The 16,523-nt window shown below is 37.1% G+C and overlaps 1 protein-coding gene across 5 annotated transcripts in view; it reads right to left on the reverse strand.

The window, feature by feature from the left end:
• Positions 1-763: 763 nt before the first annotated feature.
• Positions 764-16,523, reverse strand: part of MYSM1 (Myb-like, SWIRM and MPN domains 1) — a 41,734-nt gene continuing 25,974 nt past the window's right edge. For 3 of the 5 annotated variants that reach the window (XM_010855878.1, XM_010855874.1, XM_010855877.1), the window contains 9 exons: positions 15,781-15,835; positions 15,390-15,440; positions 14,594-14,668; positions 13,607-13,795; positions 12,833-12,965; positions 6,925-7,030; positions 6,690-6,747; positions 5,516-5,679; positions 764-5,402 (listed from right to left, as the gene is read on the reverse strand). In XM_010855878.1, coding sequence (XP_010854180.1) covers positions 5,396-5,402; positions 5,516-5,679; positions 6,690-6,747; positions 6,925-7,030; positions 12,833-12,965; positions 13,607-13,795; positions 14,594-14,668; positions 15,390-15,440; positions 15,781-15,835 — 838 coding nt within the window. In that variant the 3' untranslated portion in view covers positions 764-5,395. Of the gene's footprint in view, positions 5,680-6,689; positions 6,748-6,924; positions 7,031-12,832; positions 12,966-13,606; positions 13,796-14,593; positions 14,669-15,389; positions 15,441-15,780; positions 15,836-16,523 lie in introns of all 5 variants that reach the window. The other 2 variants (XM_010855876.1, XM_010855875.1) reach the window with 2 other exon arrangements.

Here is a 16,523-nt window from a genome sequence, read left to right on the forward strand (position 1 = left end):
AAGTGTGCAAACAAAAATAACTTTTCATAGAAAAATGGATCATCTGAAGTTCATCAGTTCAAAGCTGATAATGGCAAATTTGTACTATAGAGTGCTACGCACTGTTTGCAAAGAATGAGTAGATGTTTATGTGCTGAATGCAAAGAAGTCCTCAATAAAAGGACAGACAGTGAAGATCTATATGTATTGAATATACACAAGTCTGACCCTGTTGTTCAGTTTTTCAAATTGATAGGTTTTGCAGAAAGTAAGAACTGGGAAGTTAAGGACTAGTTAATGAGTTAATTCCGCATGAGAATTTTCTCTTAAACCCAAGACTCATCATTCTCTAACTCGCTCGTTCTTTACCTCCATGTCTATGCTCCAAGGTCACTTATCTCTGAAATATCTTCTATCTGGAACATCGTCCCCAAATATCATTAAGGTTTAAAGGTGATCTTTCAGGCAATCAATCTCACTGCTTACATTCTAAAGAGTTCTCATTTATCTATCTACACACCTCTTACCCTTGCAGTCTTACAGGCATTTATAATCAGTTCCTGTTTTTATCTTAGTGTCTTACCTACCCATGTCAGTTCTATATGCTTCTCATTTATCAGGTAGTAGGATTAGGGAGTAGGATTCTTGTGGAAAGGAACCAAGACCTTATTCACCTTTGTGTCCCTAAAATGCTCAGCAAATATTTGCTGAATTAATGGGGGCATTGTTTGTAATCAGCGTGTATGCTGCTAATAATTTAGACAGAGACCAAATGATTCACCACTTTATTTTCAAAATTTTATTTATATAGAATCTTTAGAATGTTTCCCTTAAATTCTTATAAGATAAAACCCCAAAGTTTAAAACCAGTTATTTTATGTCACAATTTAAGTACAAGGAGGAGAATTCACTTATTTTGAGGAAAAGCTTTCATAATTGTACAAACATTAATATTTACAATATTCTTTAATACAGATATACACAACATGGCATCATATTTAATTGTACAAAATGGTTTAAATTATATTTTAGTACAGAACATTCCAAGATTCAAACTAATAAAAGAAATTCCATAAACACTGATATTAATAACATTTGGGGAAAACAACAGCAACAGGCTTATCAATAATCATGGTAAACTTGTACATAATACACAATTCACACATCAGATCCACAAATTTAAAGATATATTTGACCCATCTATTTAATTCATGCTAGAATCTAAATATTATTTTATGATTCATCTGAAACAAATGTTCTGTGGTAACCTATGAAACAGGAATACAAACTGTAAGATCACAGTTAACATGTTTCTTAATTCCTAAGAGAGTACTCCAGGAAACCTCAAAGATGGCAGATCAGGCATTTTTTTTTTTTTTTTTTGGCAGAAATTAAGAGTTCTTATGAATATATTCATAAATATAGTCAAAGGAATAAAACAACCCACATATCATGAATTAATTTTACCTTCTCAAATTTAGTTTGGTATAGAGCCCCTGGCATAATCACAGCTTCTCTGGGATATTTGACTTTCTCCTGACTTAGCTGGGATAACATACTTACTCTTTGCCTTGCTCTAGAAAGGATTTAAGGAAGCTTAAAAGAAAAGATTTAGAAAATACCAGAAAGCCCAAATTACAGGTTAAATGAAAAAACCTTTAAGAAAAGGTAAGGAATGATGCTAAAGCATATTACATTATTCTCCACAGTGGTTTTCTGGAAATATTGCAAAATATGATATTAATTTGTAAGAAAGCTATTAAACTACTGTAAACTGGAAATGATCACATTTCTTTGTTAAATGCTGTATTACCTCTGATGGAACAGATGATGACACAAATGTATGTCTTTTTATCTTTGTGCTTGTGTGAAGTAAGTTTTCCTAAATGTCATAATGTGTGACTCTAGATTGAGCCTCTAGCTCTGGGTAGAGAAGAGTATAGGTAACACCAGCTGGGTGTGTCCTGAGACGGTAGCTACCTTCCGGGTGGTGTAGGGACGCGACAGAGCATCAGTCCTAGGGCCTCCTGCCTGTACCGGCTTCTCCGGGTTCTCCAGCTCAGCTCATGAGGACCCAGCAAGATAAACAGGAAGAAGGTGAACTGAAGAGCAGGAGGCCCACTCAGGGTGGCATGCCGAGCCCACAGTCTCCTCGCTGCCCAAACAACCTGTGCGTCACAGCCCTTGCCCCACTCCTGGGGGGGAGGAAAGTTACGGAGAGAAGGCTGGGGCAGCATTAGTCAGCTTCTGGGAAACAAGAATGCTTCTGTTCAATTCCATTCTCCAGGCCTTGCTTTCAACACGTGACAATGGCGGATCTCATAGCTACACACTGACAGGTGACAACTGAGGGAGTGGGGATGAAAAAAGAGCTTGAGGGAAATGCAGGAAGAAAGGGTGGCAGGAGCCGTGACTCGTAATAAGAGTCAGAACAAAATATCCACCTGAAAACTAAAATTAGCCACTTCAGCCCATCTTTCTTTGGGGGATGAATGGTTCCAACTAAGTCCTGAATGTTGGTGGAGTCAGTCAAGACCAAAGCTCATGTCTATGGATCTAAAGCCACAGGAACTGCAGTGTTTTTGGCTGTGTGGCAAAGCTCCGCTAGGGTTTGTGAGGTCAGTTTATAGGGGAGGGGTAACAGAATATAGGCAGGGCCAACTGAGCTATTAGGCACCAGGTCTCATGTTTATAATACATTTAGAGGCCCTCCCAAATGTTTTAATTTCTTTTAAATTTATAACACAAAAAACACTTTCAGATGGGAGGATGTATGCATATACAATATTAAATTCATTTTATACAAATGCAGTTGTAACATTGATTTTTAGTAGTTTTTCTGTGGAAGAAGAGGGTCAAAAAGGCCAAAGTGTCTAAGGCCCACGGAAGCTACAGTGCAGCACTGAGGGCCGATGGGCCAAGGCTGAAATGACCCAGGGGCAGCCTCTGGTCTTGCGAATCTTATTCCACTGATTTTTCTTTTTTTGAATATTACTTTGGGATGAGACTAAAAGAGAGCTAATACTAGTGAAGTAATCATAATGTCAATTTCCAGTAGGCAAGCTGGAAAAAGAAAAAAAACAAAACGAAGCTCCTTATTTTATTGTCATTGCACAAAAGTAAGGACCAAATCAGGACGAAGAGACTCTGATGTTTTCAGGTCCTATCTCCACTCTGTAAACATTGCTAGAGGAAGGCTTCCCTCTGAGACCCTGCCTCTTAAACTCCCACTCTGCCACTCAGTCCGAGACTTCCCGTGCTTCTCAAGGTTTGATTCCTACTGCCCTCGGCAGGCCAAGGTTGGCAGCGATAGGAATGTGGGCACCAAGAGCTGCAAAAATGTTTTAAGACTATCATAAGAAAAATATAAAGGAATGAATGAGGGAGGAGGGGAGGAAAATATCACAGACTGTATTCAAAATTACATGATGTTAAAAAAAATGAAAGGTTTATACTACAATGTTAAATATGGTTTCTGTTTTTTAAAAATTATCTTCTAAAAGGATAAATGTACTCTATTATCAAAAAAAAAAAGTCAGGAAGTATTACTTAAAAAAACTATGCTCCCAAAGCACTAAACTCTGAACAGTACCATGTTTGAGCTCCTCATAGTATGGCTTAGGTTACTAAATGTAGTAACCCACAAGCAGGCAGAAGACCCAGACTGAGAAAAGAATTCTTAATTTTCACTATCTTCCAACCCCAATCCATCAATATAACAGGGAAATGTCAATTAAGAAAGCTAGTTAATACCACTTTCTAGGGTCTGTTCCTGAGGTATAATGAAGAAAACATGTCAGAAGGAAGAGTACAAAGGAATGAACCACTACCTTTTACAGAAGCACACTTTCTGCCCTTGAATTACAGGTGAGGAGCCTGACATACAGAAGGTTATGTGATTGTCACATAACAAAGCTGGTAAGAGAATTCGGGTAAGAACTCAGGTTTCCTATTTTTGGTCTACAGTTCTAATATCCCTGGTCCCCACAGTAACTGCTTTGTAAGTTATGTTTCACTGTTTATCCTAAATGAATGTAGAAAAACGGAAAATACTGCCACTTTCCTTAAAAAACACTTAAAATTAACTTTGGGACTGTACCATCTCAAAATATAACCTCCAGGTGAATAAGTCCAACGATTAGAGTGAATTACAAGATTTTAGACCTCGTAGGACACAGGGAAGATAATGTAGACCTCAGTTAAACATGAATTTAGGCCCAGAGAAGGTAGACTATATTCCCCCAATTCACAAGACTGAGTCAAGACCCAGATCATCTAAAACTGGCTCACTGCTCCTTCCAACACTGACTTATTTTCCTTGGATATTCATTAAACCAAAAAAAGGTAAAATTACAGATCATACACAGATTAGATGCAACAGAACTGATGAAGATGATGCAAGACCTTTCAGTGGCTCAGGCTCATGCACTTGAAAATAAATTCTAAATATTTGCAATCCTCTGGAGCAGGGTTTGGAAGACAACAGCCAGCAACCTGTCTTTTATGAGGCTCATGAATTAAAAATGGTTTTACATTTTGAAAGAGCTGTTAAAAAATATAAAGAATGATCGACAGAGATGGTATGCAGTCTGCCAAGCCTAAGTTATTAACTTCCCCTTTATATAAAAGGTCCACTGACCCCTGTTCTGGATTCAGCAAGTATACAGAACTGGGCTCAATACATAATATGTCCTGGAAGGATTTTTTGTTTTTAAAATCAAATCTGATTTATTTAAGCTTTACTGTAATTTGCCTCTTTCTCCTCATAGCAGGTAGGAGGAGGAAAAATAAAAAATCTAGTTTGTTATGATTACCTGTGTTCTAGTTAACTGAGTTTTATCACAAACACTAGTTAAGTGGCACCTATAGCTGAAGCTCCTTATATTATGTATCTCAAAGCCTGACAAAATGCTACAGCTGATAAAATGGCACATCCTATAGCAGTGCAGTTATAAAGTAAAATGGAAGCAAATATCTGTAATTAAACAGCTGGTCATTTGATTCTCTCCTTTAGGTCTCTTCTCCAGGCCTCCCCTGGCCTCGCATAGCATGCTGTTAGATTCATTAAACCAGCAGTTCTCAACCATGTTCATTATTTCAGTGACCACCCACCCACATCTCATCTGCAACCATAAACAAGCCTCAAAAAAACACATGAAGAGAACAGAGGTGCTCCTAATGAGACACGAGACAGCAAAACTGGAATGACTAGTTCAGGGGAAGCAAAAATTCGAGACACAATCCATTCATCAACCTGAAGACAGCAGGGAGGCCACCCTCCAGTTCACGCCCTGACTGGCCGTGGAAGACTGCGCCTGCAGGCCGACCCCACTTCACACAACACTCTGAGTACCACATATGAAAACAAGTCCAGCTCTCTTTCTTGCCAGATGGTGTATGTGGTGAAGTTTGGATTTCATGAACTAGCAAAAAAAAGTCAAAATTGTACCACAGTTAAACAATAATTTCAAGGTTATAACTCTCAAAGTAGGATCTACCGTGTCAAGAGTAAAATATCTTACTTTAAGATAATTACATTAACAATTCCTTTTGCCCCACAGTACAGTTCTCTTCAGCCACTCCATTCTCTGGATTGCTTTGGTAACTGGAAAGGAATAAATTTTCTATTTGAGTCAAGAATTCTTCAGCAATGAAGCAATTGGTCACTTTGCTCAGAGTTTTCCTCAGACACTCCAAAAGCTAGTTGAAAAGAAAAGTTTTATATTGAAATACATAAAAGTACAAGAAGAGGGTTTGCATTACTATCATTTTATCCCTTTGCAAATCTATTTTATAGTGCTTAACTTAGAAAAATTCTAGTGCTTAAATTAGAAACACTCTCCTAGGAGGTTGAGGAGGTTGAGGATAAATTTGTGTTTAATAATCATACAGCTGAAGTATAGGAAACCATTGTTGAGGAATGCTTAGGTTAGTTCTGATTTTATATAAAGAGATAATCTTGAGACTGTATGTATCATGCTTTCTACGAACTTGTGGATTTGCTTTAAGTAGTTTTATTTACAAAGCAAAGAATCCTATGGGATAAAAATCTATGTACATTAAAATACAAGATTCTACCATTTCAAATATAGGATGCCAGAGTCTAGTTCCTGGGAAATGTGTATATTAATCTTCCAATAGAACAAAGAGAAAGTGACTACAATAGGAGGGGGTAAAAAATATTAAAGAAGAAACTTAGTAAGTTAAAATTTTCTATTTCCAAACTGTTACTAAAAGAAAAAAAGAAAGACCAATCTTGCCAATCTCTCAATACACTCATAGAAACAAAACTAGAAATGAAATAAAATAATTCAAGACTCTTATTTTCTACCAGAAGTTAAGTAAAATGACCATTTAAATTTGTCAGATTTATACTACCACTTTTAAAAATGATCAATTGTTAAAGCTAAATGGGAACATGGTGCTTTTGAATTTAATTAAATAAGAAAAATGCTCTCCATTGTGTACAATAGTAATCAGCCAACATTGACAAATTTTGTTCTAAAACAATATTATTTCTATATGCAAGCGTGGGCAACAAAACACATTACTAATTATCTCCTAGAAATTAAATTTAGAAAGGAAAAAGCAATAAAAGAAACACACAGAAAATGTATCCACAAAGCATCAGGCATCATGGGAAAACACATCAAGATGAACAGCTTTAGAATCTATGAACAATGAAACCAATAAAACTGAAGGAAGCTTACTTTCTGCAAACAAGTCAGGTCAGAATCTCGGCGAAAGATTTTATCCATGGGGACACTGCTGTTGGAAGAAATATGAAAACAAACCAATGAAACAAATACTATAAACACATTAGTTTTGTAATAAACTATCACTGATGCCATACATCACAATTTTATATTTAACTTGGGTTTTCCCTAAAACATAGTTTAATGAGAACACTGCAGATGTGCAACCCTCTCAAACCACAGCACATACCTCCGGGATAGCCTGTATTTTTCTATTATCCATCTTGTCTTTTCAAACACTAACTCCCAACGAGGTTCTTCTAACATCTGTTGTACTTCAAATTTATAAGGTAAACCTAGAACAGCATAAAGAAGCACATTTTTACCAACTATTGCTTGAATCTCCAATCTCCTTTTAATTACTTACAATTCCCATCACTGTTTTCACAATTGCAACTTGGCAGACCAACTAAGCAGCACTTTAAACATAGGAGGCATTCATTAATTATGCATTGCCTGGTTGAACTTGGTCCATTAAGCCTATTAATGCCAAGCAATTAATAAAGAAAAGGAACAGTGCCATTTGCATGACAATTCTATGCAAAGAACTGTGACAGGTAAGATGATCATATAAATCATCATCCAAAGCAAGAGGCTTCTGGAGTGAAAGTGGGCACTTAGATGTACTTGCCAGAACCATAGGCTTAAACAGGGATTGATTTAGGCAAACCAAGCTATGTTCCATCCCAATGACTTTTTTTAAAACACAGATTATCAACACAGTGCTATAAGATAGGTAGCATTATTCCTATTTAACACATAAAACTGAGGCTGAGACGGGTTGAACAAGCTGTTTCCACTAGTAAAGCGAAGAGCTTGGATTTCACACTCCAGCAGTCTTGTCTGACTTCTAAGCCTACATTCATTCCACCTCCCTCTGTGTGCTGACGTAAGACTAGGCAGGGAGGGACTAGATTTAATTCTGGAGAGGCAGTAACATCACTTGAGTCACATAAACTCTGGAGGAAACAAGTCCAAAGGGTAGATATCACTTACATAAGTTAGAAAGGCAAAAATACCAAAAGATGAGCCTACTTAGTAATTTCTCATATATCCTTCAAAATCCCCATGTAGTTATATTTGTGGTATATTTAAAAAGCTCAGGTGATTCATTACCAAAGGCCAATACAATAATAGTAACACTGGTATAATGCTTACTATGTGCCAGGCTTTATATAAAAGTATTTTTCTTTAATTAATTAATTTGGCTGTACGGGGTCTTAGCTATGGCATCCAGGATACAGTTCCCTGACAAGGGGTTGGAACTGAGCCCCCTCCATTGGGAGCATGGAGTCCTAGCCAGTGGACCACCAGAAAAGTCCCTAGAGGGGACTTTTGTATGGATTTTGTATGGATGTAAGGCCACTTACACAGCAGTAGCTACAGGACTAGAAAAGGTCAGTTTTCATTCCAATCCCAAAGAAAGGCAATGCCAAAGAATGTCTAAACAACTGTACAATTGTGCCCATTTCACATGCTAGCAAGGTTATGCTCAAAATCCTTCAAGCTAGACTTTAGCAGTACAGAAACCGAGAACTTCCAGATATATAAACTGGGTTTCAAGAGGCAGAGAACGAGAGATCAAATTGCCAACATGCACTGGATCATGGAGAAAGCAAGGGAGTTTCAGAAAAACATCTGTTTCAATGACTACACTAAAGTCTCTGACTGTGTGGATCACAACAAATTGTGGAAAATTCTTAAAGAGATGGGAGTACCAGACCACCGGTACCTGACTCCAGAGACACTTTTACGTGGGTCAAGAAGGGACAGTTAAAACTGGACATGGAACAATGGACTGGTTACAAACTGGAAAAGGAGTATGACAAGGCTGAATACTGTCACCCTGCTTATTTTACTTATATGCAGAGTACACCATGCGAAATGCTGGGCAGGATAAATCACAAGCTGGAATCAAGACTGCTGGGAGAAATTTCAACAACCTCAGAAACGCAGATGATACCATACTAATGGCAGAAAGTGAAGAGGAACTAAAGAGCCTCTTGATGAAGGTGAAAGAGGAGAGTGAAAAACCTGGATTTAAACTTGACATTCAAACGAAAATCATGGCAAGTAGAAGAGGGAAAAGTGAAAGCAGTAACAGATTTCCTTTTCTTGGGCTCCCAGATCACTACAGATGGTGACTGCAGCCATGAAATCAGAAGATGCCTGCTCCTTGCAAGGAAAGCTATGACAAACCTAGACAGCGTACTCAAAAATAGAGACATCACTTTGCCAAAAAAGGTCCGTCTAGTCAAAGCTATGGTTTTTCCAGTAGTCATGTATGGAAATGAGAGCTGGACCATAAAGAAGGTTGAGCACCACAGAACTGATGCTTTTGAATTGTGGTGTTGGACGAGACTCTTGAGAGTCCCTTGGACTGCAAGGAGACCCAACCAGTTAAAGAAATCCAACCAGTAAAGGAAGTCCTGAATATTCATTGGAAGGACTGAGCTGAAGCTGAAGCTCCAATACTTCGGCCACCTGATGCGAAGAACTGACTCACTGGAAAAGACCCTGATGCTGGGAAGGACTGAAGGCAATAGGAGAAGGGGGTGGCAGAGTATGAGAAGGTTAGATAGCATTACTGACTCAATGTACAGGAATCTGAGCAAACTCTGAGAGACAATGGAGGACAGAGGAGCCTGGTGTGCTACAGTCCACAGGGTCACAAAGAGCCAGACTTGACTTAGCGACTGAATAACAACAATAAAGGCCACTTACATGAACTAGCTTGGAGAAGGGAATGGCAACCCACTCCAGTATTCTTGTCTGGAGAATCCATGGACAGAGGAGCTACAGTCAATGGGATTGCAAAGAGTCGGACATGACTGAGCGACTAACGCTAACACCACATGAACTAGCAACCAGTATTATTCCCTTTTCTTTTTTTATGACACTGAGCCACAGAAAGGCTATATTAAATAATCTGCTCTTGGACTTATTCATACATAACTAGCAAGAGAGAGAGCCAGGATTTCAAGTCAGGCAGTTTGGCTCAAGATTATGTTCTTAACCTTTACATCATACTGCCTCTCAACTTGCATTTTTGCCATCATAAAGCTTTTCAAGTAAATAAAATGCCAGCAAATCAGAAGGTACTAGGGGAAAAAAAAGAATCATAACTATACTTCCATACAATGCAAACATAATTTGTCAATATGCTCTAAAAAGGCTTTTTCTCCCCATTTTTTTTCAGGTGTATGGAAGGAGAGAAGGGAACAAACAGCATGATGATAGCTGATTTTTTTCATTTCTCAATTCTCTTCCATTTTGTTTTCCCCCTCCAAGAACTTGAGTGACACATTATAATACATAAGCTACTACACAAACTCCTTTTGTGATAACAATCATTTACTTGATATGTTTTGATTACCAAGCACAGGCTATAGCTATAATTGTAACTACCTACTTTAGACCTATTATTTACTAAGCACTTATATGCATTACTGACAGTCTCTACAATGCCCCATAAGGAAGGTAATCATTTTTTTTCATTTTACAGATGTGGCAAAGAATGAGCGATATTAAGTAACCTGCCCTAGGTAAAATAACAAAGCATGTCAGAGCTGGGATCTGAGTCCAGGTAAGCAACTCCTATTCTTAATGGAAGTAAAAAATGAGACCAAAATAGAAGTAAATAAATAAATGCATTTGCAGTCTGTGCTCATAAAAAAGAAAATACACACACACACACACACATATTATACATCTCTATTTGGTAATGAGTATTTTATAAGTTAAAAAAAGGTACTAAACCAGTAAAAATTTCCTTTTGTACTGATTACTTTTGATAGGCTTATTATTTTTTAAAATTGAGGTATAATTAATTGATAATATGCTATTTTCAAGTATATAGCAAAATGATTCAATTACACATATATGCACTGATTATTTTTATCCACTTAAGTGTCAGAATAAAACTAATCACTAAGTATATTTCCTGCCTATTACAAGTAGAGAAATGATTAGCCATCAGACATAAATTAATGAATAAATGAACACACAAATAAATATGTCAAGCACCCAGTTCAAAGTACTGTAATACAAGGTATCACATGGCTTGTGAGAAATTTTAATTAATTCTTGAACCAGAAGGTTTCCAAGAGGAGCAAAGGACCAAGGATTAAGACCTAATAAGCAGTGTTAACAATGGAAGAGGCAGCTCTACTCAAGAGAACTTTCTGCAGTGCTGTTCACATGGACACTTGTGTGCTGTCTGACAGGAGCTTACGTGAGCCTCCAGCACTGGGCCTGCTCATCTTTTGGGTGATTCCTTCTCATTTGGGGTAGTTTCTTCACACACAAGCATTGGTCTATATCTTGCTAAACACTAAATCTGAACCTTCTATACATCTCTGGAGTTTCTCCAAGTGGCATTCTGCTCTCTGGTACTCTGTCCTGCAAATTTAGTTGCCCTGGTCTCCTTGGTCTTATCTCCATCATGTCAACTCAGAGTCAGCTAGATTCTGGGTGGGTTTCTCCTCCTTGTGCCATACCTGGAAGTTCTTTTAAAGTTAATAAGCCAGGGTAACTTAGGCTCGCTTTTATGCTTCCCATCTCTGAACAATCATATCCTTCACTGCTTGATGTTATAAATACCATTGTTTTCTTTTGTCCAGTTTTTCGGTTGTATCAGACAGGTCCTTGTTACTTCATTTTGACCAGAAGTAGGATTCTACGAACTAAATTTTACATTTCATTTAATTCTAATTAATTTAAGCCATCATATGTAGCCACAGGTGAATGTATAAACAGCACAGTAGAGGTTCACTCACAAAATCTAGCAGTATGTGATATTAAGACAGATTTAAACTGAGAACAATTTTACTGTGACTCTTCCTTTTGTAACTTTTTGTAAAATTATACTGGGGTAAAGAATGATACATACACACACACACATATATATATGTATGTGTGTGTGATATGCTCAAAATGGGCATTTTGGAAAAGTTAATGTCAGTACTACTCATTCAATAAAACTATATAGAGCACTGACCACTTCTTACATGTAAGGCAACTGATTAGGTGCTACAGGAGACACAAAGATGTAGTTCCTGCTCTTTGGGGCTCACAGTTTAGTGAGACAGGCTAAATAAATTATATTAAAAGATGAAAATAACCATGAAGGCAGGAAACAAATGTTGCAGGTGCACAAAGAACAGAAACTAACAGTAAATGAGATGGAGGGTAGTGGTGCTGGGGTCTTCACCACAGACAGGGCATCCGAGTGACATCATTAAGAATGAAGAAATTAATTTGTTAAATCTACATTACACCATGCGCTGGGCTAGAAACTGAGAGTAGAATAAATGAGTACAATATAGTATCTACGTTCAAGGGGCTCATGAGCTAATGGAAAGAATATAATGTAGAGTGACAGCATCCAGAGACAGTAGAGTCAGTCTATACCTAATACCTAATACCATAGAGCAGTGGTATTAGGATGAAAAGAAAATATCCTAGAGATGTTAGCTGTTTCCTCTAATCTTTCACTTCTATCTGCATTCCCATCTTAAACATCCCTACTTTTCTTAGTCTAATTCCTTATCCAGCTAGAGCTGATTGGAACAGCAGGGGACATAAGTCCCAAAGGAACTGAGTCATGATGGGCTAAACCAACCCAAATTCTTTCTTGAGATAGATATAAAAATAAGCACCGTTGAGCCTAAGCTGGGAGGTCATGGAGAGCATGTGGTAGGGTGGTCACTGTTCTTTTTATCTTTTTATTCATTTGAATGCCATTGCACAGAAAGTGAAACTGCATTTACCAAAAAATGTTCAAGAAAACAGAAGAGGTTTTGCCTGTTCTGCTTCCTGCAGTGTCTCCAGGACCTCATGTACACACTAGCTGGCTGTAAGTTATCACTGCATTGTAATGTTTTCGCCCAGTGGCCGTGGTAACAGTGGGGGCTTCACTGTAGGAGGAAATCATAAAAGGAAAGAGGGTGGCTGTACTACATGGTATGCAAACAGTGACTCCCTAGTTGAGGACACAGACTTTTCCATCAAATTGCTCTGCCTAGGTATAAATTCTGTGATTTGTAAGATTCAAAAAAATCAAAGTAAAAGTAGAACTGTTTTTGTTGAAAACTTACGATAAGAGCCATCTGGGCTAATTTCATCACTTATAACCAGGCAGGTAATCTGAGAATAAGGTAAAGGATTATTTCGATTATAAGGACTAACAATCATCCCAATGAACTTTGCACCGCCTCTGGAGAAGTAACTCTACAATTAAAAAAAAAAAAGTAAAATTAGTTCAACTACATAAACTTAAAAGTCAGTATTTAACCATACCAACATTTTATACACCTAATAGAGGAAAAGGGAATGCAAAGGTGTGTTAGAAACTTCACTTCCAAACAGCAACTAGATTAAATTTATTCCATACCCTAAACTCTTCAGGCCAAAATATGTCCAACCCAACCTGAAAAGATCACCTGGCCTACATAATCTACATTTTCCATGAATACATTTACAAATTTTATTCACTACCCTTCAGCTGTAATCTTTACCAATATGGTAATAAGTTACAATCAGTTGCCAATAGTGAAAACATCCAGATATCAAACATAAAACTGCAGAATAAAACAAAACTTTTTTCCAGAGATGCAAAATACATGATATTTCCAATTATTTCAGTTGTACCCAGTCTCTGTCCTAGTCAGCCCATCATTTTTAAAGGCTCTGGGAAGAATTATCACCGTACTGTAATGGCTTGCCTGTATTAAACAATATACATATATTACTCTTGTAATTACTTTGCTAGAAATGTTATTTCTAAGCATATTTAATTAATAGAAAACAATGAGAGGGGAGAGAATGTGCAATTATTTACAGACTATATACACAAAGACCTATAAACACACCTGGTATTTGGCTTGAGTGTCAATATCTCGTAAGGATGGATTAGGGTCAAAGGCAGGGTGAGAATGATACCATCCAATAACACTATAGCCCCTGACAGCCAAGGTTTCCGAGGCTTGTGTCTGTGAGACAGGATCCATCTCACACTGCAGTCCTGTACTCAGACTGTTACATGGTTCTGCTGCACAGACCTATAAAGGATTAATCCTTAAATGATTATACTGAAATCCTGTTAATTCTACACAGAATTCATACACAGGAACAGAAACTTTTTAAAGCCAAGTCTTTTATTTGTCTCTATCACAGGCAGCCTTTAACGTGCAAATGAAGTACTCTCCAAAAGTGTGACCGTATGCTAGGAACTCAAAATCTGTTTTTCTATTCAGATAAGTGAAGTGTTGGTCAGCCCATATTAATGTTTGTAAAAAGTCATTGAATGACCCCTATTATTTATGGTAATTTCTAGCAAATGATGCATACCGAGTTTCAATCATAAGGTGACCTTTTAGGAGTTGAAGCTTTTACTGGTGAAGGCAATATGGAACCAAGGCCTGGCAATGTTCCCTCCTTCTCAGTGGATAAGGAAAACAGGTGTTCAATACATGGAATGTTCAGAAACCTCCAGGAACACATAACTTTGTTTCTCCTTTTAAAAAAAATATTTACTTATTTGGCTGCATCGGGTCTTAGCTGTGGCATACAGGCTCTTTCATGGCTGTGCATGACGCAGAGCATAGGCTTAGTTGCCCCGCAGCATGCGGGATCTCAGTTTCCAGGCCAGGGATCAAACCTGCATCCCCTGCATGGCAAGTCAGATTCTTAACCACTGGATCACCAGGGAAGTCCCAGGGAAAAAATAACTTTCTACATTCGTATATTCTCATTTATATCATAAAGTTTATATGTTAATTATATCCACTGAAATCTATAAAAACACTTGGTATAGCAGCAAGACTAAATAATTTTTAAGATTTTAAGAGAAAACTTACCTCAACTATTTTATCAGCTTCTGAATATCTTCCTCCTAACAGACCAATCACTTCTGCCATAGAAACATGAGCATGCTAAAAGAAATACAAGATAGATTTAGTCCAAACATACAAACCAAATCCATCTGCCAAAATACCAGAACAAATCTCACTTATCATAGGAGAGTCATTTACAAGTATGATAATTATACTTTTCTAAAACGAATTAACACAGGAGAGGAACCAGATGCTAGGCTCAGCATACACAGACTTAGGATTTAAGACCTATCTTTACTGCTGGCTAAGAAACTGAACCAAACATTTAAACACTCCAAGATGCCATTTTTTTACATTTGCAAAATGAAGATACTGTTTTGCTCTCCCTACACAGGAAAGGTATCATAAGGATACAAAGTAAAACCACTCTGGGTCCTCCTATAGAAAAATACCATGAACACACACACAACTATTGGAGATCTCAGTAGTTTAGTGCAAAACAAGGAGCCTCCAAATTTTAAGAGTTGTGCTTTGTTGCAGTTATCTAGAAGGCAGCAGACAAGGATACTAGGAAATTAAAATAGGGTTAATGATGAGAAACAGTCTGCAAAAACTCACATTAATTTATTTTCTCTAAAATATGGAAACATGCAATTGTTTGGCTTTTCTCCAAAAGAAAAGACTTATTTTTAGATTCCTTGTAAAAGAGGATAGTTAAGATCCAAAATACACGTCTTCCATACTCTCTCTTATGCCTGCAATAAAAATACACAAGAATGGAAATCAGAATAACTAAGTAAACACAATATAATATCCTTACCAAATCCATTATTAAAAGTGCTTCTGAAGCTACTTTCACCTGAAATGGCTCCTGAAATATAAAAAAAAAAAAATGGGGGAGCATAAAAATAGAGATTTTATTCTTTCTAACTGGAATGTCCACCCTTTTCTCCTTTATCTATCACACTAAGTTCTCACTACCAACCAAGGCTCAGCACAAATCAGACTTTTAAAGAAATACATGTATAATTCAAAGCCCTAGCATGGAGAAATTCTTTCTCATTTTCCGTGTGTATCACTCATCTGACCCTTAGTGTACCCTGCCTTATCCAACCTTTCATATACACATGCCTTGCATACATAGAAAAAGAATATTTCATGCCAGAGAGGAGGGTATTATTTATGGTCATTCTGTGATGAATGAATAATACCTGCTTTTCTTCACTGAAAAAATTACAAGGTATCAGTTGGAAGGGATCAAATGAGCTGGAAAAGGAAAAAGAAAAGAAAATCATTCCTAATATAATTTCAATAACATAATTTATTCACAAATTTGAAAATGTACATCAATAATCTAAACCTAAATTCTGTCCAAGTGGAAAAACAATAAACTAGGAGAATTTATGATATAACCCTTTGGAAAGAAGCACAGTTCTTTTGGACTTGACTAAAAATTTGAGAAACAATAGGACCTTTGAGAAAGTAATTTTGTTGTCTTAATTTCTTTCAACACCCAAAGAGAACATTATAAATGGCCAGACGTGTCCTACACTGAAAGCAGGTTTCAATGGAAACCTAACTCTGACATAAGATAGGAAAGGAAGTTCAAGATAGACGTTTCTCAGAAACATCTCTGTCAGTACAATGTGTTCAGGATAAAGGAAGCACTCAGTAAATCTTTGCTGAATGAATAAATGACAAACAATTCTGTTAAAGAAATTAATGTATATACAAAGTTCTATGGTAGACTCATCTTTTAAAATGAAGTATAAAAGACAGAAAGAGGGCCACCTAACCAAAGCTAGACACAAAAACATGTATAAATATGAGAGAAATATTAGAAAGGCTTTGACCAATAAAGAATTGAGGTTTGAGAAAAATAAAAACTGTTAGGCTACATCCAGAGAAAGCAAATAAACAAGGAATATGTTCATGTTAACTGGGAAAGAGCAGA

This window comes from Bison bison, unplaced genomic scaffold (genome assembly GCF_000754665.1).
Source record: "Bison bison bison isolate TAMUID 2011002044 unplaced genomic scaffold, Bison_UMD1.0 scf7180017864369, whole genome shotgun sequence".
Taxonomy (NCBI): domain Eukaryota; kingdom Metazoa; phylum Chordata; class Mammalia; order Artiodactyla; family Bovidae; genus Bison; species Bison bison.